The sequence below is a fragment of the Enoplosus armatus genome, chromosome 16, assembly GCF_043641665.1.
Source record: "Enoplosus armatus isolate fEnoArm2 chromosome 16, fEnoArm2.hap1, whole genome shotgun sequence".
NCBI lineage: Eukaryota > Metazoa > Chordata > Actinopteri > Centrarchiformes > Enoplosidae > Enoplosus > Enoplosus armatus.
Genome location: NC_092195.1, coordinates 13362287 through 13386161, shown reverse-complemented (window position 1 = coordinate 13386161; position 23875 = coordinate 13362287). Strand labels below are relative to the sequence as shown.

General features: G+C 39.0%; 3 protein-coding genes and 3 non-coding genes across 8 annotated transcripts in view; 1 reads left to right on the top strand and 5 right to left on the bottom strand.

Moving 5' to 3' along the window:
- Positions 1-4738, top strand: part of ptk2aa (protein tyrosine kinase 2aa) — a 57724-nt gene extending 52986 nt beyond the window's left edge. For 2 of the 3 annotated variants that reach the window (XM_070921198.1, XM_070921196.1), the window contains 8 exons: positions 287-349; positions 895-934; positions 1080-1183; positions 1772-1780; positions 3256-3411; positions 3621-3701; positions 4191-4276; positions 4378-4738. In XM_070921198.1, the coding sequence (XP_070777299.1) occupies positions 287-349; positions 895-934; positions 1080-1183; positions 1772-1780; positions 3256-3411; positions 3621-3701; positions 4191-4276; positions 4378-4492 (654 nt within the window). In that variant the 3' untranslated portion in view covers positions 4493-4738. The remainder of the gene's footprint in view (positions 1-286; positions 350-894; positions 935-1079; positions 1184-1771; positions 1781-3255; positions 3412-3620; positions 3702-4190; positions 4277-4377) is intronic. The other variant, XM_070921197.1, reaches the window with a different exon arrangement.
- Positions 4739-7003: 2265 nt separating this feature from the next.
- trnav-cac (transfer RNA valine (anticodon CAC)) lies at positions 7004-7076 on the bottom strand. Its single transcript has one exon. It is a non-coding gene; the product is annotated as a tRNA-Val (tRNA).
- A 1403-nt stretch (positions 7077-8479) lies between these two features.
- rplp1 (ribosomal protein lateral stalk subunit P1) lies at positions 8480-10952 on the bottom strand. Its single transcript, XM_070921551.1, has 4 exons — positions 10756-10952; positions 9585-9659; positions 8877-8988; positions 8480-8605 (listed from the first exon to the last, which is right to left on the bottom strand). The coding sequence occupies exons 1-4, from the start codon at positions 10825-10827 to the stop codon at positions 8523-8525; spliced, it is 342 nt and encodes a 113-aa protein (XP_070777652.1). The 5' UTR covers positions 10828-10952; the 3' UTR covers positions 8480-8522.
- A 2068-nt stretch (positions 10953-13020) lies between these two features.
- clptm1l (CLPTM1 like) lies at positions 13021-21155 on the bottom strand. The gene is made up of 18 exons (XM_070921750.1): positions 20970-21155; positions 19536-19761; positions 19284-19378; positions 18786-18975; positions 18189-18388; positions 17882-17960; positions 17303-17420; positions 17061-17155; positions 16639-16723; positions 15962-16065; positions 15542-15607; positions 15016-15066; positions 14613-14695; positions 14471-14505; positions 14267-14322; positions 14062-14106; positions 13642-13757; positions 13021-13549 (listed from the first exon to the last, which is right to left on the bottom strand). The coding sequence occupies exons 2-18, from the start codon at positions 19698-19700 to the stop codon at positions 13465-13467; spliced, it is 1668 nt and encodes a 555-aa protein (XP_070777851.1). The 5' UTR covers positions 19701-19761; positions 20970-21155; the 3' UTR covers positions 13021-13464.
- Positions 21156-21697: 542 nt separating this feature from the next.
- trnah-gug (transfer RNA histidin (anticodon GUG)) lies at positions 21698-21769 on the bottom strand. Its single transcript has one exon. It is a non-coding gene; the product is annotated as a tRNA-His (tRNA).
- Positions 21770-22236: 467 nt separating this feature from the next.
- trnah-gug (transfer RNA histidin (anticodon GUG)) lies at positions 22237-22308 on the bottom strand. The gene has a single exon. It is a non-coding gene; the product is annotated as a tRNA-His (tRNA).
- Positions 22309-23875: the final 1567 nt, after the last annotated feature.

Below are 23875 nucleotides of genomic sequence, written 5' to 3'. Positions count from 1 at the left end.
AGATGATGTTCACTTTTTGAGGCAGTGTTGATATGTGGTTTTATTTCTGTCAAACTGATTGTGTTTGGTTTTTTGTATTTTTTTGTTAGCTTGTGAATGCACCATGCTTTTTTTAAAGTGAGTATTTTAAGGACTTTAAGGATTTTACTTGATTTTATCTCTAAACTAGAACTACCTGGAACAACTTACATATCGTTTCACTGTAATTGAAATTGCTCTGAATCACATGCTTCGTTATGGTTTTTATATTCCGAATTTTTCAATAAAATGTGTCTCTTCTCTGCAGAAGACAGAATCCAGTAACAGCAGAGGAAGCATCGACAGAGAGGACGGCATACTACAAGCACCGGTCAGTCACTGTGTGTTTGTTGATACTTACATTGAAAATAGGTTGTTTATCCGTTTACACTGATGGAGAGAAGAATGCCACGGTAAAAGAGAGTCAAAGTGTAATTGGGGAAATGCTGAAAAGAGAGGAGAGGAGCAGAACGAGTTCAGTCTGATAGACAGACAGAGGAAATACAGAGGCTGGGAGAAAGAGAGAAAGTATTTCTGTCTGGGTGCCAGGGAGGGTACAGCCTACACACCAGCCACATGACCACAGAGGGCTCATGGGAACTTTAAACCCAGAAGCACTGCACAGTCCCAGTTTACTGTAAATGCATCTCATAATATCCTAAAGCAAAGCAAATTCTCAACATTAACCTTATCATCTCCACACTGTATCAACTGTAACTGGAGCTGAGTGGTGACATTAGCAGCCGTGAATGTGGAGGAATATTTTCTTCTTTAAGTTTATGCTCTTATTCACAGAGTTTGTCTCTTTTAATGATTAACTGAAGGTTTGCCTACCATTAACCTGTTGTGTCTCTGTGTGCGTTTACCTCTGCACAGGGTGGAAGCCAGCACATCTACCAGCCTGTAGGGAAACCAGGTGAGAGAACAAGCATACTGAAAACACTGTAAACAATACTGTTGTTTACAATGTGCTTGTTGTTTACAACAAAACTACTGCATACCAGCATGAAGTACATGTTAGCATGCATCCTACTCCATACTGATGATACTCCTTTTTTCAGAACATGTGGCTCCTCCTAAGAAACCACCCCGCCCCGGAGCTCCTGCTCACCTTGGCAACCTGGCCAGTCTCTGCCCCGTGGACAGCTACAACGAGGGGGTCAAGGTATATATATATATATGTATATATATATATGCACACATATATATGCACCTAACACATATATGGACCTAACACATCAGGGTTATGAACAATTAATCTCCTTAAAATACAGAATGTGTTACCCAGTTTTAAAAGTGATCAGATGTAGCTGAATAAGATCATTTTTGTGAACTTATTTAGCCTCTTTCTCTGATGGAAGTCTGGCAGTTCTGTATTTTATTGTGTTAATCTTGCACGCTTGTTTGGACGTTCCTGTTCTAGCATTTCGTTTTTGAGTTGACTTCAACACTATTTGGCATTGATGGGTTGCATGCCGTGGTTGGCTTTGGCCTAATGTGCTGTCCCTCTTCTCTCCCCCTTTACTCCTTCTCCCCCATCTCATTAAAATCCATCAATGTTTCCCTTTAACACCCTGCCATCTTGTTATTCCTTATCCTGCTTTTCTGACTTGTTACTCTGCATCCATTCATCCACCAATCAATCTGCCCACTCTTCACGACCTGCACACCCCAATCCCCTTCAACCCTCTTCCCTGTCAAACCCCCATCCACCCAACCACACCTCCCTCCCATCTCCTCAACCTCCCCATAGCCGTGGAGGGTAAGCTGATCTTTGTGTGTGTCTGTCGTCATTGTAGAGTTAGATAGCCAATAGTTACCATCATTATCATGTGCAGAGAAGCTCTCTGAAGCTCTCTGAAGTTATTTTTCTTTACCAGAGACCGAACAACAGATCACTATTGGCATGTCAAACTAAAATTTTGAGTTCATTCTTGACCTCAGAACAGTATTTGTGTCAAATGCATCTCATGGTCATTAGCAAAGATGGTGAAGACTGTGAGATGTGACTGAAAGCCCTAAGAAGCATGTAAGTTGACCTTGAAGTTGGATTATTAAGTTGCAAATAAAAGTAAAAGTAATGGATACTTCTGATCATATGTTAATAAGCTGGCTTGTAGTAGCCAGAGTGTTGTTAAAAATATCCCTGGTAAAGAAAACTAAAAACAAAATGTTAAAGTCACCGTAGTGTTTTTTCTTTTAGATAGATAGAATAGAAGCATTGTAAACTGATGACTGTATGTCGTCCATTGTGTCTCCATATAGTTAAATTAATGTAGTTAAATTAGCTTCAATCATTAACTGGTTAGAGGTTTGTTGTAGAAGAAACATCACATGAGAAACTGTTTGTCTTTGACATCATATAGAAACTTGAGTGTGTTGTTTCTGACTTTGTGAGAGACCTTTTTCTCATTTACAAGCCAAGGCTTAACAAGGTTTAAGGCAATTTTTCACTCAAATCCAGCCCTCTACTGAGCTCTTTCTCATTACAAGGGTGGCCTACAAATCACTTCAACCGTGCTTTAATTATGTCCCCACATTAATGGCTGCACCACACCATTTAAAAAAGTTTTGTAGCTTAAACAAAATCGAATCAGCTGGATAGTTTTGTTAACATTAATTAAACCTGCATTAAGCACTTGACCACTGGGGGCCAGAAAGACAAAAACAAACTCAAAAAAAAAAATGTCAAGCTGTTAAAGATGCAGTAATGTATTTGTTTGGTATTGGTTCGTGAGCAACCCTTTTCACATTACACTAAATAATTTGATTTAACATTAGCATAAAAACTATTGCTTAATGCAGGTTGAACTTTGAGACAACTGACTGTCTGTCACCATCACACTGTGCTAACAACACCACACACTCCTCTGTCGTAGAAAAGTCAAGGTGTCTAGTGTCTAGTGTGTAGGTAGAAATGTAGACAGAAATAACAGCCTGAGGTGTGTGTGTGTGTGTGTGCGTGTGTGCGTGAGTGAGAGAGAGTGTGAGAGTGTGAGAGAGAGAGAGAGAGAAAGAAAATGAGTGTGTAAATCTATCAGATACTGCCTCCCAGTGTTGTGTCTGTCCAACTACAGTCACCTATGTTGACCCTGGTAGCAGAAAGAGTTTTTCTTGAAGAAATACAAGTTCTAAATGGAATTCATGTTATACACTCTTTTTTATAAGATTTAGTTAAAAAAACGTTTTGTCCTTAGTGGCTCATTGTAACTTATTGTACCCTCCTGATTGGTCCAGTTGCAGCCTCAGGAGATCAGCCCGCCCCCCACCGCCAACTTGGATCGTTCCAACGACAAAGTGTATGAGAATGTGACAGGATTGGTTAAAGCTGTGATTGAGATGTCCAATAGGATTCAGCCTGCAGCCCCAGAGGAGTACGTCCCGATGGTCAAGGTAGGATCGATATTCACTCTCTGAAGAGAGGAACAAAACACGGTGATCTTAGCTGTCATTTTAGCTTCTTCTAACGTAGAGAAAATATTGTAATGCTACACCACAAGTATTTAGACACAAGTTAAAGATCCATCTTCATCAACAGATTTAAAAGTGCATATTAACTGAAGAGTAATGCAAACTTATGTGCGTGTGTGTGTGTTTGGTAGGAGGTGGGTCTGGCGCTGAGGACTCTGCTAGCAACAGTGGATGAGACGCTTCCTGTGCTGCCAGCCAGCACACACAGAGAAGTAAACACACACACACTCACTCACTTTATCGAAAAAAATAAGTGGTTCTAATCATGCAAACATGTATACAACACACATAAAGAAGGCATTTTTTCACTTGAATAGACTGATAGTTGCAGTAGACGTCATTTACGGACTCATGCTGTCAATTTATACACAAAATGTCGTGTTTACCCCATTTCAAAACACTGTATGTTCCTCACAGTAAAACACAAACTGCACGTGACTTCCAGTTTCCAAACATTGTCATAAGAGCAAAGAAAAGTGTCTAAATTATGGAACCAAAAGGTGTATATGGACTAGAAAGGTTTTACAGACTCTTTTTTTTATTATTATTATTATCTATTGTGACTCCTCTAACTTGAATGTGCAATATTGAAGTCTTTCCACAGCATATATTGAAGTGGCGCAGAAGCTTTCTTCCATTTATTTCTTTTCAGCTCTTCTTCTTTTTATGTGCCATCTGACCTTTTGTTTGTGATATCACAGATTGAAATGGCCCAGAAGTTGTTGAATTCAGATCTGGCCGAGTTAATATCGAAGATGAAACTGGCCCAACAGTATGTCATGACAAGGTGGGTACAAACACCCGGGTGTGTTTTACTGATAATGATGATTTACTACTTACTTTACAGCAGTGGTGACTCATAGTAATTGTGTTCTGTGTTCTGGACAGTTTACAAAAGGACTACAAGAAACACATGCTAATGGCAGCTCACGCCCTCGCAGTGGACGCCAAGAACCTGCTGGATGTCATCGACCAATCACGACTCAAGATGATCAGGATTTAATTGAGTCAGAGGAGGGCAGGGCCGGGAGTTTCTGTTGCTGTGGTGATGGAGAGTGCAGTATCTCTCAGCCAATCACAAAGAGAAGAGAACATTGAGCTGGATATCAGTGATCTGATGGACAGCAGACATGACTGACTGAAACAATCAGCTCCCTCTTCTCCCTCAAACATTCATCGTTTCCTTATTTTCTCTCTGGCGATGCTCATGTTTTGGTCAATATTGTGTTGTTTTGTACTTTTGTTGCATTATTTGCTTTTTGTATCCAGAGGAACGCTCTTCTCCCACATTACGTATCCTCAAAGATGAGGGTTTCTTTTTTTAAAAATCATCAATCAAGTTACTACTTTTTAATCTTTAAGTGAATCAAACAAAGGTTTCAGAGGCTCGCTTGAAGGACTGCAGAGATATTTTGGTGAATGGACGCACCAGAGTCTGCTGCATCAACACGACTAACACTCTCCACATATGCAGGATGTGTAACAACTGGAACTGAAGAGCCAGGACGAGGAGGATAATGAAGATGTTGTTTAAACATGCTTTTCTGTCATTATTAATTATTATTATTATTACTATTTTCAGCCTTGACTCTATCAGCTTTTCAGTCTTCCTCTTGAAAATTACAGCTCCTCATAAATGTCATATTTTCTTCTCTTTTTTTCCTTCATCTTCTCTTTAGATCTCTTTCTCTCAGGCATCAAGAGATGGCAAACAAATGAAATATGAAAGCTGAATTTTGAAGAACAAACTAAATGTCACAGGCCACTTTTTTTTAAGTTAACTTACATAGTAAATATACATAGAAGCTATATTTTTAACACGTTTCTGAGGCATGAATTGTTAGTGAATGAGGGAGAGAGATGAACACGGGGGAAGTGAGGAGTGAGAGGTGGAGGGAGGGTGGTTTTTGAGTTGCAATGGAGGCAATAATTATACTGTACAGTAGGTCACCCTGTGCCGAATCAACTGCAATTGACTAAAAAGGAACATTTCACTCAAAATGCTCTGACATTCTCCATTAGTTTCTTCAAACTGGTTACTTTATTGTTTGCTGTCATGTTGTGGGTTCCTTCTGTCCTATTGGTTCACTCAACAAGATGCAGTTTTTTCGGTTAATTTCCTTCAGTTTAGTTGATCCAGGAATTGCATTTTCAGGGACATATTCAGAGTAGAATTCAACATTCAATAATCTATAAATCTTTTTATGAGTGGGTGAGTTGCTTCTACATATTTTAACCTAAACTCCTCTCAAAAACCAAGGACAGAAACAGTGAAAACAATGTTGTTGTTTTCTAAATTGTAGTATAAGTTGGTGGCACAGGCCTTGTTGATGGGGTTTATCATTTAAGTAGTTCATGTCTAACATGATTTGCTCTTTAGCTCTCCTCCATCAGTCCTCCTGTTTTCCTTCCCTTTCTACCTTCCTTCCACCACTGTAGTTATTTATACCTTTTTATTCCCTCCGCTTCTTCTTCTCTATCACCCCCACATTTTTATCATCCTTCCCTTCAGCTTCTCCTCCCTCTCTGATTCTCTCTCCATTCCACTGTTCCCTCTCCCCTGAGGCGAGCAGTATTCTCAGGAAGGAGTCACATGTACAGTTGCTAAACCAGGCAAATAAAACACTGTTATCTTTAAGAAATCACTTGTGAGTCTTTTTATTTTCTGTCCCTAAATCTTACTCTCTCTTTCTAATGATATCTGTTCTCTGGATATGTGTTACAACGCATCATAGACTTTCTCTAAATGTTTCCCATCTGCAGCCTCAGCTTGATTAATGTCAACACAGATACCTACCTCCTCCAAAACAACTTATGTACACACACACACATATATATATTAATTGACTGTAAATATGGCAACTAAAAAGGATGTATATAAGTTGTTTTATATATATATATATATATATATATATATATAAAACTGTGACGTTTTGAGTGACCATATCCAAATTATTTAAATGCAGGGTAAATGCATCAAAATTATTTAAATGAAGGGTATTTATGTTCCAAAAAATATATTCATTAATACTGACTACTAAAGCCAACAACTTGCCAAGTTCATCCTTGACCTTGGAGCTCAACATAAAAATGTGTGCAGAGAGATGAGAAATGCTGTAAATGTTGGCTAGCGTCACACAGTTGGACCTGCTTAGACTTCAGTATTCAGCTGACATTATATATATATATATTATATATATATATTTTGAGTTTTCTGTTTCACATTTGACATTTTGTCACTTCATCACCTGTTTTTTGAGCCATCATTGCTGATAGATATGCATGAGCAAAAGGGGAACTAACAAGTTTATTGTGAGCCTTTTGCTAACGTTAATCATTGAATGTATGAATCCAAATAATTCCAGTTATAATTTCACATTTGGTGATTAAATACAAACAGGTTTTTGTGATCTTAAATCTGAGGGGAAACTTGATTAACTTAATCTGTATAAATTTGACAAATGCTGTCAACAGACGCGGAATGAGCGAGCCCGCTAGGTAAAATATGAAAATATGTTTCCGCCCGGTTTCGAACCGGGGACCTTTCGCGTGTGAGGCGAACGTGATAACCACTACACTACGGAAACCTGTGCTTGATTTACGAGGTCTTGACATTATTTATAGATATATTATGGGGTCAGGGAACTAGTAACGAATGTTGACTTCCAGGAGCTCAGACCTGGAAAGCAAGAGTAAAAGCTAGTGAGAAGAACATTTCAGTGTCCTTCACTCAGCCGGGGACCGTTAGCTAACGCCGGATTTGGTCTGTATGCCGCCCGAATGCCGACGTTAGCCAAAACTAAATTCACCGCTGTACGTTAAAAAAAAAACTCGTTCGTACAGTTACTCAAGTACATTTAACTAAAATACAAATTCGAGGTACTTGTATTTCAAGTACATAAGACAAAAGGCGCCAGAGTTTAACAGAACTATCAGACTTTAGGGTGGGAACAGCAGATATAAATGTATTGGGGTTAACAAAACAAACGATCAAATGCAGAACGTTATTTTTGCGGGACTTTTCCAGGTAGTTAATACGAAATAGATCATCTAGCATATTACATAAAAGCAAAGCACTACATGTCTTGTGGTAGGTCTGAAATCAAACAAAATGTTTTTAAATCCATCTATTGCCAAAAAAGCTATATGCAAAACACTGTCCTTAGAGAGGCTTTTGCTTTTTAATATGTTCAATATTCAATCATTGTGCTCCTTCAATCCTATTCTGGCTCACTTCTATCAGACAGACCACATTCTCAGTTTATAAAGCCACTGACAGCGATGTCTCCAGTGTATTCATGTTGTCTGTAACTCCTCCTTTACATTACAAAAGACATGTCCAACTCCTCATACTCCGCACTCATGCATGTGACTGCCTTTATTAGCATTAAGGGACAAAACTCAGTTAACATGGAGGATTATAACCAGTATAGGTAAACATAACAGGCTCACAAAATAAGAAATTATAAAATACCAATACAGTTGTGCACAAACTAACCACATCCCATTGTTATTTGCTGCTGTGTATTTAACCCTGGAACATTACTCTGCTGATGTCCACTAAAGCGCAGAGATGTGGTTGAAAAATGCATATTGTATATTAAAAATTGTACTAAATTTGCTTAACTTCTGTTACTGGAAACAGTTTTATCTAGTGTACAGCCATGGCCGAAGGTTTTGAGAATGACATTAATTTTCACAAAGTCTGCTACCTCAGTTTTTATGCTGCCAGAGCGAATTGCAGAGGTTTTGAAAAAGAAGGGTGAACACTGCAAATATTGCTTGTAATTATACTTCAGTATACCATAGTAATATCTGGCAAAATCATCTAAACACTGAAGCAGCAAACTTTGTGAAAACCAATACTTGTCATTCAAGACTTTTGGCCACGGCTGTAGTAGCGTGTTAAAAACCTCTAATAGTGATGTGATTTGTGTCTGTATCAGAGACCATCATGGGGGAGAACACCACAAGTCAGACAAGGTAGAAGTCATTTTTGTAGTTTTATTGTGTTTTCTTAAAAAACAGCCGTTTTAATCAAAGAGACCGAAGCCCATGTCATCATCGGACTCCTCAGACTCTTCCTTCTTCTCCTCTTTCTTCTCCTCCTCCTTGGCTGTAGAGGTAAACAAGACAAAGTATGGTTAACAAAGCCCAAGGGTTACACAGGTTGTAAAAAAAACTAGCCAAAAATGAGATTGGCTTTTCACAACGACTCTCAAGGATGAGGGTAAACTGGTAGTTCAACTGAGTAACTTTATGGCAAGGACTTAGTTTCAAATCCTAATTGAGAAAAGTTCGATGTTGGCATCACAAGACCTCAACCAAACCAGTACTAAATTAAGACAGGCCATGCTACACCGCTTCAGTTACTAAACTCCAGTTACCTGGGGCGTCTCCAGCAGCAGGGGCTCCAGCTGGAGCTGCACCTCCAGCTGGAGCTGCACCTCCGGCTCCAACATTGCAGATCAGGCTGCCGATATCAATGCTGGTAAGAGCCTAAGAAATGACAACAGTCACAGGTCAGTCACTTAATTCACACCTCCAGGGCTTGTTCTGGTGAGAGATGCACAGACCTACATAACACTGTAGTTCTTGTATAGAGCAGGCTCTTCATGCAATTCAAGTTTGTGCTGATAACTTCCATTAACTAAACTCTGGTTCAATCTTTAACTTTCAACTTTATTATTGTTTTTAAAAACATGCAGATTAAAAAGAAGCTTGAGTGTGAACACAGCCAGTAAGAGCTGTACCAAGTACTGCACCACTAGAAATCATTCATTACTAAACATATGATAAAAAAAATTGCACAATCAGGAGTTCTGCTTGTTTGCTTCTACTTTTTATCTACATAATTCATAATTTCTTCTTGTAGTGGGCAACTGAACCTGAAAATAATCAATTGGAGACCCAGACATAATTTCTAGTCCATAAAAGATATTGTAGAAGCTGCTTCTCAGTTGATTTTAGGATTTTAAGAACATCCCACTGGTTTAAACCCTGCATGTGCGCCACCTCTTCATCAAATGTTATTAAAAAGAATCTCTCCACATCAGCAGTTTATATATGATGTATTAAAGTGTGTGTTCTCTCACCTTGGCAAACAGACTTGGCCAGAAGGGCTCCACAGTTACTCCAGCAGCCTTGATCAGAGCATTCAGCTTGTCCTCCTGCAGACACAAAAACAGCAATTATTACAAAATCTAGTTAATTAATTCTGAAATAACTTTATGCAAATTATCAGTACCTAAAATTAAAAAAGGTTAAGCACGGGCCAGACCTTCAGTTACTGCTTCACATTAAGTTGCCTATCATTATTCCCTGGTTGTTCTTAAATGTTACATGGTAGTTGTGCTTGTTTAGAGAGGGGTGTTGAATTGGTCAGACACTTAATCAATAGCTACTTTAATAATCAAGTAATCATTTAAAATCATTTAAGAAAAGAAAATCTGGTTCCATCTTAAATATGAGGATTTGCTTCTATCCATATTACACATTTAATTGCCTAGTTGTTGATTAACAATACAATTAATTTGAAGACATCACCATGACTAACAGATTAGGACTATACATTTATTTCAACCCTACAACTGATTAAGCAGAGATTGTTTGCTACCACACCAGGGTTACTACATTATCTTCCATGCTATGTCCTGATATATGCAGCGGTTTGCACATCATATAGATGTTGTGCAGCATCCACGTGAACCAAACCCGTCAGGATACCATTAGACAACCAACTATAACGTTATGATTAATTAAATACTGCAGACATACACTAGGACGAGGTAATACATAGTAGTTGGCGCTCTTTTCACAAAGCTACCCTTCCTGAAATAGAGGTATGGTGTGTCGCTGAGGGCATTCCCTAGCTTAGCATTACCCAAGTTAACACCTGTGACTTGGTGATGACTTAGTCAGTACTTCAACTGTTAGTTTACATGTTTAACACGTGGGGCGAATAACAACTACAGCCACATGTTGTACAACTCATGAATGACTACCACAGACAGGAGCTGCACTGATACAGAAACGTGGCTTTACGTTAGCATAAGCATGCCGCCATTTTGGCCGGTATATGGGGCTGTTTGGACAAAATAACATCGCAAGTCGTACTTTAACAGACTTATTACTATCCCAGTTTATCAGCAGAGTTCGTACTATCTCGATTTTACCATTTAGGGCTTTTACCACCAGCACAAGACTGCCGGCGGTCCAGTTGAGAGGTATTGGCTGAGCTGTCAAGAGATAAACCAAGATACTTACGGTGACGGTGACTTCATCGTCGTGGAGGATCAGAGCAGAGTAAATGCAGGCAAGCTCGGACACGGAGGCCATTGTAGATGTTAGATTTTATGTTTTTCGCGTTGGATGCCTAAATTTGACGGTGCTAGTCGCCGGATTGTGGGCCTTAGCTTCTGGTGAAGAACCAAGCACCTTAGGCACGTTAACTTCCTACAGCGGAAAAGGGAAGTCAGAGGGCGGGAACTTGCTTTATATACTCTGCGTCAGGGCTGCGTTGCTGACGTCAGTACGCATACAAAGCGACGACAGACGTAGTCCACATTAAAATGGCCTGTTTTTTCCTGCTAAATTGAATAAAATGACACAAAACAAAAGCCTCTATACAATTAAGCACCCTAAAATATTTTTTCGATTTTATTCTTCTTTAAATGTTTCTTTTCTTTTTTTTCTCAAATAGGAGTCATCTTTCCAAGCCAATTCATACACAGCCTTTATTCTATATGTATCTTTAAATAATTTCATCTTTATATATTTATTGTATCTTTGATATGTTTGTAAGTTTAAATAAATCTAAACAGATGAGTTTTAACCTGACTACTAGTTGGTAGTAAACACCAAAGAAGGTCTGAATGTGTGCATATGGTGCACTTTATCAAACCTCTCGATAGAGGTACGATATGTTTAGAAATTTAACACTGTGCAAGTCTATGTGTGCTTTGTGTAGTTCCTGCTGCTATTATCACTTCAAACCAAAACTATGAAGAATATGTACAGAAGAAAAATGTCCAGAGGTTTTAAATCCACTGCTAATAGTATGTTCAGTCAGTCAATTTTATTTCATTTCAATCAAAAACACAAACATTACAATAAGTAAAACCATTTCAAGGTAAATTTCAGGCAATTCTCTCCTGGCTGCATTTACACAGGAACAGAAACCCTGCATTAGATCTTTCTACACAGACCTAATATATCCTGATATCTGAAAATGGAGTAGGCTGATTCCAAAAAAACAAAACAAACAAACAACAAAACAACATTAGAAGTATGGCAAAAAACAAAACAAAATGTGACATAAAATCCAGATGTAGTAATACTTTCCTCAAGTCTTACCGTTTACTGTTTCCCTCACAATGTCAGTGTCTATTTAAAAACATCAAATGGACCATTTATGGTGAACATAAAAAGCTCACAGTTTAAAGAATCACTCTCACATTTGGCACTAAAGTATTTTTCTTGGCCCTGATATGTAAAAAATACTTGAGTAGGTAAAACTACAAAACTAGAGTGGATGGAAAGAACATTATGGCTTTCAGTGGTACCCTCCAGTGTTACAGTGTAATAAAAGTTAGCATCATTTAACGTGTGGACAGAGCAAGAGACTCAACTCAACAGATTCTGGAACTTTCAAGCTTAAGATTCTAGAATGTACAGGCAATTTATCCCCACCTTCATGGCAACAAATCAGAATCTTCTAACTGCTTCTCCAGCAACTCGCGATTCTGGAACATTAAGTAAATGTATCCCCGTCACCATGGCAACAAATCAGAATCTTCTACTGTGCTTCTATTACATCATATGTGCATGGGTGAAAAGTACATTAGTTAAAATCTTTAACGTTAAAGTGATGTATTTGAAATTTTGGACAATTTTTTTGTTAACTTTTAAATGCCCTTTTGGTTGATTTTTAAGCATATATATTCTCACTTTAATAAGTGGGTTACACACAGTCTGTAGTTCTGGAATTTGTCCCAGGTTTAAGTTAGCTTTGTCTACATGATAATCTGGGATAACATTTTTGAAGTGTCTACACATATTGTACAACAAATTGTGAACAGCCTTTTCAGTGAGCAATAGTTAAAACACAATTAGCATAATTTCATATAATCTCTAGAAAAGCGCTCAAATTCTACATCAGGAATATTCAACTGAGCTAACAATACATCCACTTGTTGTCCACATGTCTCAGTACTGCCCACCTTTGCCTAACGCAGCTTTCATGTTATATCGGAGTTACCGTAATTACCAGTTTCCGTCTTGTAAAAAGCGTTCACTTCAACGAAACTCAGATCTTTCTGAAAGCTCCAATGTATCAGACTTGGCGCTTATGGAATAATATGGAATGTTAATATGGAAAATCGATATATTTAGATGTTGGTTTCTCAAAGCAGCCTGAACCAGTTGGTTAATTGGAATTTGTAAACATATAAATGTTTAAAATAACAACAATCCCTTTTTGACATTGCAATTAAAATTGTGAAAATAAAATATTTACAGTGGTTCTAAAGAGGCAACTTCAGCTTAAAAATGAGAGTCCCACCCAATGTAATAAATCACATTTTACTTTTGCAGCCTCACACAACCAAATCAGACGGGATGTTTTTTTCCAGGTTGTTGCGTCAGTTGGAAATGGGTCAGAGATTTATCTTATTGATCTTCCTGTCCCGTCATACACAGCAAAACAAAAAATACCTCTCCAGACTGCAAAAGGAGACTAGCAGATGTTGACCTTTCAACATTTTGCACAATGGGACGGGATGAAAAAGTCAAAAACCACGAGGATTTTGATGGTCCATTTAAAACTAACTGACCAGAAACAAAAACATTTTTCCAGGTGCCTCTGGACCTTTAAACCAGCTCTGCTGATACCAAATGAGATCAGTGGATACCAGTGAGCCGAAAACAAAACCTGCAGATTCCAGATCATGGAAGCCAATAACCCGTCTTTCCTCTCTAGTCCTTATGAGTCTTTCCTTTGGGTTTTTCATCGTAAGAAACTCCGTACTCATTTACTCTCGTTCTGTCCACTGGGTAGAGCCTGGGGAGGGGAAGAGAGAGTTTTAGGTTAGAAAACTATTGGGTATGTTTTGTTGGTGATTTAGCAATCTGTGTTTGTGTGTGTGTGTGTACCATCTCTGGTAGAGGTAAATGAGAAACACCACATCGTCTCTGAAACAGGCCAGTCTGTGGGACGTTGGCATGGTGATGATGAAGGCAAACACATCGTCGATGAAGGTATTGAATGCCTGGCAACAATCAATAGCAATCAGTTAATAATTAAAAATGCACCAATCACAAATAAGAATATTCAGTGACTTAAATGACATAATGTATTTAACATTTGAAAATAATGCTAAAAAATGGTTGTTATATCAAGCATAATTCAGCATCTGTGACAGAACAGCACACTTCTTAAAAAATCTGGTGATTGATCAGTTAGTATCAATATAACAACAAATCTCTAAATCCAAACAATCCATTCATAAAAACATGTTAATCAGCACTCCCTGAGGTAGTTGAACAACTGACTAACTGGAGTTGTCTTCTCACCTTGTATGTAAAGGCTTTCCAGGGCAGGTGGGCCACAGATTTCAGCTGTTGAATTAAGCATAATAAGTCAGAGGGATGTTTGAAAGAGAGTAAATTAAATTAAATGCAATGCTGTGGTGCAATTTATGTTTCCAACTTTGAGGCAATATCTGAACAATTTAAATTCCTGAACAGTAAGACAACATGTTGACCATGACAAACTGACCTTATAGTTGACAAACAGTTGAGGAAGCATGAAGAGGAAGCCAAAGGCATATACACCTGGAACAGTCACGAACATGTTGAAAAGCCTTTTCTTTCCAATCAAATAAGGCAATGGCACAAGGAGGTAATAATTCTAATACTGTAAATAATTAACTGTTTAATTTATCAGTAAAAGGTGTTTTAAAACAGTTACAAAAAAGCTTACCATTAACCAAACTGTTGATCAACCACGAGTACCAACTAAAACAGGGACAGAGAAACAATGATGAAACAAAGACGACATCAGTATCACATTAGTTATCATGTTACACAAATTGTGCACAATACGTACACACACAGACCCCTACCTCTTGTATCGTAGGAATATTAGAGCATACACAGCCCCTCCGATACACAATGGGTAAAGGAGGTATGAGAGATACTTCATGGCCTACAGAGAAACACAAGACACACAACACTTAGTGTACATCTAGTTACATTCCAATCTGTACTGTCCAGTAACAAACGTTCAGTAATTTAATTAACACATGGAAAATGTTTTACTTATTTATAGTAATTCCGGGCTACAAGGCAAGATACCTCTAAGGCTAAGATAAATTATATGTTTTTTGCGATTTTGCTGAACTGACCCTTTAAAGAATATGTACAATAATGCTTTAATGATGATTACCTGCTCATGTAGAAATGATGGTTTATTGTATTGTCAATGCACGTGTGTGTGTGTGTGTGTGTGAGTCTATAGTGTCTTACCAGAGTATCGTACTCCTCTGTTCTCCTCTCTGATTCATCTAATTTCCCAAACTGTTCCACAGAAAAGAAAAAACACACACACACACACTTATTTTCTTCATCTGTACAGCTGTGAGGTGAGTGCATCTGAAACATGTGAAGACGTCGTGGCCAAAGGGACAATTATAAACCTTATGAGTTCATTAGAACTGCCTATTGAAGCATTTTCCACTTGAACTTATAACAAGGCCAATCATGTCAATATATTACGGGTGTTATCCTACCTACACTACTGCATCAAAACGTTGGAAGCTTTCAGTTTCAACCCACAGTAATTTAGTAGAGAGATTACAGCAGCAGGCAGGGGGAATGAATAAAATCTACTCAAAGAAAGCTGTGCACAGGAAATGGTGCTGCTGGTCCACATATCAATTCATTTACAATTGACAAACAGTCAAATAGTGTAGAGCAACCTAGGTGGGAAAGATTTGATTTGATAATAGAAAAAAAAAAAAAGAGTCAAGCAGTTACACCCACGCACACCTACCAGGAATGATGGTTTGCCTCCTTTCCAGAAAACCTGAATCTTAAAGGCCTTCTTCACTTTCCATACCTGCAATAAAAAAAAACATTCCCAAAACACAGAATATCATGCATTCATCAGCATGAATCATAGACTTCATTCTTATAAACTCCACTTAACATCAAAAGAATGATGTTAGGTAATGTTAAGCTGGAGAATTATATCAAGGTGAGGGGCGCCTCATTCCCATTAATTAACCTGAATAAATATAATAAACCTGAGAGCAGAATATTACAGTTTGTGTGAAAATATTGTTATTATTGTTAATTACACCAGCCAGTTGAATTAATGTGCATGTCTCTATTTATGTCTCTCTGTTCTGAATGCATGTAAGTGCGTATTAACATGTATCTTTAAGTGTGTTTCCAGTCTGTTTGTACTTACTTCAATGATAGAGCCGATGCCAGCAGGTATGAGGACAAGCAGGCTGGTCTGCTCGTCAAACAAATAGAGGAAAATCACTATGGTGCTGAAACATCGCCAGAGCACTGAAAAACAAAACACACAAAATGTTATGTTGTGACAGCTTTGCCTAGGTTACTGCTGGTCAAGATTTAATCTTTTAATCCAGCAGATGATACATTTTCCACAATTTTGACGCTTTGCAGGGTTCTGTCCGCTCCAATGTTACTGTGTTTTCTACTCTCGGAAGTTATTCAGAATCATGAAGTACAGGCGTCTTGCTTATACTGCTGTGGGCCAAATATTGCCCACAGGATAATTCTTGCCATTAACTGACAGCGAGCCTTCCTTACTCTGTTGCTGCTTTTGTTGCTGAGCAGAAGGAAGCAGAGCGCAACATCTGGCCACTCAGCAGTCCAGACTCATTGAGTCAGATTATACTTAACACACAGCTGAGGCTGGTTTCTTGTAGATTTGCTTGTTTTACACATTTATTCTGAAAAAGGACTGACAGTCACATACTGTACATGCTCTATTCAATCACTCACCACATATTTATAGTGTGCAGCTGAAGCTCCTGACTTTTCCAACTTTGTCATCTGTTTTGCATTTGTTTCCTGTCCAATATTGTGTTTTTCAGTGAGAACAAAGTTACCTACCTGCTTTGCTGGACATTCCCACCATGCTCTTCTTCTGCTTCCAGAAGCTGATGTCGTTCTTGAACGCCAGGAAGTCAAAGAGGAGCTGAAAACGCAATAGACAGGACATACGTTTTAATTTTAAACACCCAAATTTGTCAAGCTACAGGTTATTGTTGTTATTGTTATTGTTATAATCAGCACACCTCAGTGCTCCTTTCTCTTTCTTTTATTATTAACGTGTCAAGACTTACATTTAAAATGTTTCTTTTTTGTGCTTATGTTACGTTAAAGATGAAGAGTGGGTTAGAGTTTACTTTTTACAAACACATTAACTAAAGAATACAGTACGTAGACTGATTATACTGTGTGTGTCTTAGAGCTCTATTCTATTTTATTCCATTCTAGTGTAATGTGGTGCCGTGCTCTGTATTAACACTTACATGGAAGGCAGCTACAAAGAAGGTCAGAGCCAGAAAGTACAGGTTGGTATCCACGAAGATCCCTTTAATCTCATCTGCATCCTTTTCTGTGAAACCTGCAACACATACAGGGAGACAGACGGACAGAGAAATATACATGGTATTAGAGTGCAAGGCTTCTAGACAGTGTGTGTGTGTGTGTGTGTGTGTGTGTGTGTGTGTGTGTGTGTGTGTGTGTGTGTGAGAGAGAGAGATTAACATACCAAACTGTTGCAGAGAGTAAACAGCGTCTTGCATGTGGATCCAGAATCGCAGCCTTCCCAGAGAGATAGAGTCGTAGGAGATGGTCAGAGGGAGCTCCATGGAGGTACTGTTGATCTCCTACAAACACACACAGATTATTTTACATAATCACCATCTAAAGCATTGATGTTCTCATACTCTTTAAAGTATATATGTGGAATGACAGATCAACATAATTGTGTTTTATAGAGTCACTTTTTTTAAATGTGTAATGGCCTCCAAATGTTTGCAAACTATTATCATCCATACTTTTTTTTTTTGTTGCATCTCTGTGATATTCAGGTGAGACAAGCTTTGGGCTTTATATTATTCTGAGGCAGGAAGCAATTCATGGCTGGGGTCAGTGAAAACAAATCAACAAGATTTATCTGGTTCATCAGACCAACCTTGAATCATTGGGTTATGTAAGTGTTAACATTCCCCTCCACACAAGCTCAGTAAGAAAATGAATAAGAGAGAAAAAAAGAGTGCATTTGAAAATCTGCCAGACAGTCAATTCCAGTGTATTATATAATATTTATTTAAATGCAGAAGCTTACCACAAGGTCCTTGACCCGGTTGCTGAGCTCATCAACAAACAGCAGAGGTAGATAAACCATCTTCTTACCATTTTGGAATCTGAAACACAGAAAACAAAATCATCATGATGCCTCTGGGTGCTAATTAAAAGCTTTGCCAATAATATTGTGGACATCCAGTTGCTGTTGCTGTCAGTCCGTGTAATCCTTTATAAGCGGGTATTATTGGTATTGTTCTGTAACGTCCACAATAGTTTCCAAACCATACCCAGACTTTTTCATTCTCAGAGAGTGTTGTATGTGTGTGTTTCTGTATCCACTATCGTACACTCTGAGGTATCTGTGGACGTCACTAGGCAGGTATTCTCTGTCGAATATGAAGTGGTCGCCAACAATGTTGAGTGTTAGGCGGGAGCGCCAGTGAGCAGCTGGATGATCAGACGAAGAAGCGGGACCACCTCCGGCTCCACCCGCTGCCGCAGGGTTATCATCATGCCGGTTCTTCTGCTGTGCTTCTTCTTTCTGACCCTGTGTGATCACACAGACATTTTACTCTCAGATCAAACACCTGATTAGTAGCTAAAGTCTTCTGTATATACTTTGATAAGGTACAGATACTACAAGTTAAGTGAATTGGGTATTACAAAAATGTAAGTGGTCAGCTGAGAAGACTTATAATATAAACTATGTATGCATCATACAAAACAAATTCTCAGTCCTAGAAATATAAAAACACATAATTAATATAATATAGTAAATCAAACCAATCACAAAGTAAAAGTATTCTCCCATGAGTTGTATAATACATTGATGTAGCTCCCTCAAGCTCCTCCTCATGCCCTTAAAAACACCCACGTCTTCATTGAGAAAACATGACCACCTTTCACTTTCACTTTCAGCCTGAACTGTGGAACAAGTCAGGTACCTGTGTTTGATCCTTTCCGGATATCAAAGAGATTTCCGGCAGCTTAGGGACCATGTATGTGGTGAGCTGAGCCACCAAGTGGACCTGACGTGGATCCTGCCACGGAGTGACGCCAGCTTGATGGACAAATATGAGCGCATATAAAGTTCCATTGTTACGAGTCTTCTTAGGGAGGGAGACATTTACTATCCTGGAGAGGAAAAAGAGAGAGAAAGTGTGAAGAGGATGGAAGGAAGGTATTTTTGACATTGATATCAGAACACGGCTTATGTATACTTATGTATGCATCAGACTGTTTTAGTACTTAACAAGATTGATATCTATTCATCTGAATAGTGCATTAATGCTGTGGGGTTCATTAAAGCTCAGTGTCAATCAGTTACAGCTCTGAATCCGACTTAACCAATCAGATCTGAGGACAGAGACAATCCACTTCCCAGGCTTATTACAACTCATTTCTCTTCTATGTGAAATCGAAAAAGTGAGAGTCCCACCAACCTCTCAAACTTGCTGTCGACATCAAATGTTTCTTCTTTGTGGATCAGGGTATGTCCTCCCTCTGCATTGGGCCGCAGTGCAGTGTAGATACTCAACTGGATACACACAGAGAGACATTACAGATATTATTACATATATACAATATACTACTGGCCTCCTTCCTTCCCTACCAATTAAACTAAAGCACCCACACAGACAGAAAGAAAACATACTGGAATTCAAACTGAACATCCATCCCTTCACATTACTGACCTGGAGCTTCGGATTCCCTGCCAGGAAGGGTGTGATACAGTTGTCACCTTTGGGGCTGTCACAGGGTTTAGTGTACACTATCCCGTACATCACCCAGCAGGTGTGGAGCACATACACCACAAACACCCCCACGATCAGGGTGGTGAACGATGTTTTCAGGAACATGATGCTAGTGTCGTCGCGTTACGTCGTCTCCCTCGGCTAGCTGAGGACCAGGGCCATATGTCTGGAAATGAGGAGTCACAGAAAGAGGCTCACTCTACTGTATGATGCTCTTCCTGGAGGAGGAATAACAAAGACCAATATCCGCTGACCGTGTTCATCAGCTGGCAGAGGCTGCTCTTCTTAACACTGGCTAATTACCAACTTGTCATTCGAGAAAATAAATTATACTACATGGCCAAAAGTATGCAGACACCTGAACAATACCCCGATATGTGACTGTTGAAGATCTCAATCCAAAAACAATCAATATGCTACTATAACAGCCTTCAGTCTACTGGGAAGGCTTTCCACACGATTTTGAAGCCTGGCTGCAGAGATTTCCCCCATTCAGCCACAAAAGCATTAGAGGTTGAGCACTGATATTGGGCAATAAGGCCAATAAGGCTCAAAATGGGACTGAGGCCAGGGCTCAGTTCTTCCCCTCCTAGTCATTCCCCTCCAACAAAAAAATAAATTCTTTACAGACCTGGTTTTGTGCATGGGGGCATTGTCATGTTAAAACAGGAAAGGACCTTCCCCAAACTTGAAATGATGTGTCCACATACCTTTAGCCATGCAGTGTTTCTTGCAAAATGTTTGACAAACATGCTTTCATGCATAAAACAAGTCTTTGTCAAGCCTTTCAGTAAGTATGGGATACAGCTGGTCAAGAACATGTGCCAGAGCCTGCTCATCCAGTTTTGCAATTGTTATACTACACCATACAGACAGCTGGAGTGAAAGATGGATAGCAGCAGGGCCTCACATCTAGACAAAATATGAGATGGTGGGTGATACAAGTACAGGCCTGACATAGACAGAAACATTTTCTAACTGTTATTTCAAAGTAACATACGTACACTTTGGCCAGCTACTGGTAGAGTTGTCAGACTTAGCTACCACTGCTTTATTTATGTATTCACGTTGAAGTTACAGGAAATAGCCACTAGTTATTTGCTGGTGGTAGTAATTTACCACCATTTGATAGACTGTAGGAAGGCTAGATGCAATCTGAAGCCCTTAAACTTACTTAAATTCAGTTCTCAAGTTGTCATTACGGTTGCTTCTCTTTGGTTTTGCTACTCACGATCAAAGGATTTGTGATGTTCTTGAAATCAGCTCATCGAACATAGCGTCGGGTTGCCAAGTTTGAAGGTTTTATACGTATTTTCCTCTTATATGTTGTGGTATACAATACAAGTAAAATCCAGAAGTTAATGTTAAACCCACCGGTGTTTAATCTGGCAGGCTGGCAGTGACAGGACACTCAGCTGGATCATTGGCTGGCTATACGTCCATTCACTTTACCGATCCTGCCAGGTAGTGAGACGCGACGACATCGTTTCTTCAAAACCGTCCACCGTTTTTAGCTTGAAGACATCTGCTGTCTACTCGGCTGGCCTCTCCATTCAGGAAACAAACAGGTCTGCCCCCAAAAAGTGTCAGCTGGAAGCGTGAGGTGGATTTACATTTCCGCCATTCGCTTCCTGGTTGGATTTTTGGACGAGATTTGGGGAGTGGTAACGCGAGATTTGTACGTCATTGTGACGCGTGAAGATATGAACCATGGATTTAGACCATATATATTTGAAAAAAAGCAGTTAATTAGCCCAAATAAACAGCTATTATAAATTATTAACATTTATTAAATAATACATGGAGATATTGAGACTTTTCAGAAAAGGTAAATGGCCTGTTTTAAGGTTTCCTCATGGACATGCACTGTCAGCTGATTCTGGTTTATACATAAACATTTAACTAACGCTTTCAGTACTATGATATATATTGTTTAATTGCTGGGTCAATTAAATCTTTAAATTGATGGACGAAAATAACAATGGGTAGTATAAAGATCTATTGATTTGGGTAAGTATTTCTAATGAGACTCTGGTGCATCGAGGATCAATATCATTCTGGCTGTTTGCGTTGTCCGAATTGAGGTGTGCCTTAAAACAGACTGCCGTGACCCGGATTCGAACCGGGGTTGCTGCGGCCACAACGCAGAGTACTAACCACTATACGATCACGGCTGGCCACAAATTCTGTCGCTACCACGCATGACAATATCAAAGTATCCAAACTTTGCCATCAAATAAATGTAGACTTAAAAAGCACAATATTTGTCTCCAAAATATAGTGCAGTAGAAGTATAAAGTAACATAAAACGGAAGCATTCAAGTAAAGTAGAAGTACCTCAAAACAAAGAAAATGTACTTAATTGCATTCTACATTACTTTCCAAATTACATTTGTTTTGTTCCTGTATTGCAATAATAGAAAATAAACAGCCTAGAGACCAGAACCATGACACTGTCTGTTACTTCATTATGAACTGTGTTTGTAGAGGCCGTGTGCCTTTCTTTATGAATCTACTGTACTGCTATTTCGCCAAGGTATCAGTCGTCATCTTCTTTGATTGAAGCCACTGGTGGTGAGGAAAGGACACTGTACTTTATCAGACATATTCACCTCCAATCTGTGTGTGCGTCAAAACGGACTGCCGTGACCCGGATTCGAACCGGGGTTGCTGCGGCCACAACGCAGAGTACTAACCACTATACGATCACGGCTGGCCATGGTGTTGGACAATCTGTACGGTGAACCCATGCACAACAGAGAAGTATAATTGTATAAGTAATTCATGTTGAGTAGGTATAACTTTTTCAATTAGAAATCACACACAAAAGCTGTGAATTGACAATGAACGATAGTCAGCACAACCAATTAAATCAAAGCCTCAACACTGACAAGCTCAAGCTCCAATTATTCCCAATGACAGGCCTACTCATTTTCAGTAACACCAGGTCATTTACCAGTAAAATATACGTTTTGTGATTAAACCTTTATTTAACCAGGAAAGCCTCATTGGAATTAAAAATCTCTTTTTAAGTCGCAATAACAATGAGTTATAGACAAGCGACAAATGGTTATAGACGGATTAAAGCCAGCAAAAAAGTGGTTATTCTCATCAGTAATCCTGAAAAACTGAGTTGTGGTTTTAAATACCTATTGTGAAAAAATAATGTTATGCTCCACACACATTACATTAGCATCTATATATGAGGCTACTCTCTAGTAATCATGTGCAGAAATCAGTGTGTTGGTTGCCATTACAGTATAATGACTCATTCGCAGTATTTTGGAGATGATTATACTGTTAATCCAAGCTCATCCAGCTTTGGTTGCATAAGACCTTCCTGTCATGACTGTTCCTCCTACACCAAATTGAGGCAACGAGATGTGCTGCACATTTTCCAGCTTCCCACGCTGCTGTTGTTCACCTAGGTGTTCCCCAGATAAAACCAAACCTCCCGTTTGACCCACATCAACCCAACAGATATAAACTGAGCCACGTTTATTATAGGAATCTTGAATTCTGAATTTGTATTAATTAAAAACACAGGTTATAAAAGCACTATTATATAGTAACGGAGGTTTTGTGTTAAACAGAGAGAGCAAGACTAATAACCTTGTCAATACAGGCTCATTGAGGGTTCTAGTTGTCTGGGGGTAAAATCATTTAACAGCTAATACACATTTCTCCCTCATAACCTTAAGGCAGGGAAAACATAAATAAGTGATAAGTGATATTTTTTATGCCTTTGCTCTGCCTGTAAAATATTCTTATAAACAGATATTCATCCATATTTGCCCATGTCTACAACAGTCACAGTGACATTTAATCAGTGACATTTAACCACACACTCTTAGTCCTTAAATTACATCCTAACCTACTTTAATCATTCCTGTGCGGAAGAAGGTAGAGCTCACCTTCCTCTGTGAGTTCAGGCCAGTGGCACTGACCCCAATCTTAATGAAGTCCTCTCAGTGTTTTCTTATCTCACATGTATTACAGCTTCACTCCTTGACCCCCTGCAGTTGGACCCACAGGGTGAAGTGTCTGCTGTGTCAACACAGTCCTATAATTTGTCCAAGAGCTCCTGTAACCCCGACGACTCTGCCATCAGGATATTGCATGTGGAATATACATTAGCTGTGAAATAGCGCCATCATCCTGGAAGTGCTCTGTGGGCAAATTTCCCAGCTGGACATCACTTCATAAATCTGCTGGTGGATATTATTAGACTTCCTGTATCAGCCGTGACCCCACCTGTCTTTGCTGTATCACTGAGAGAG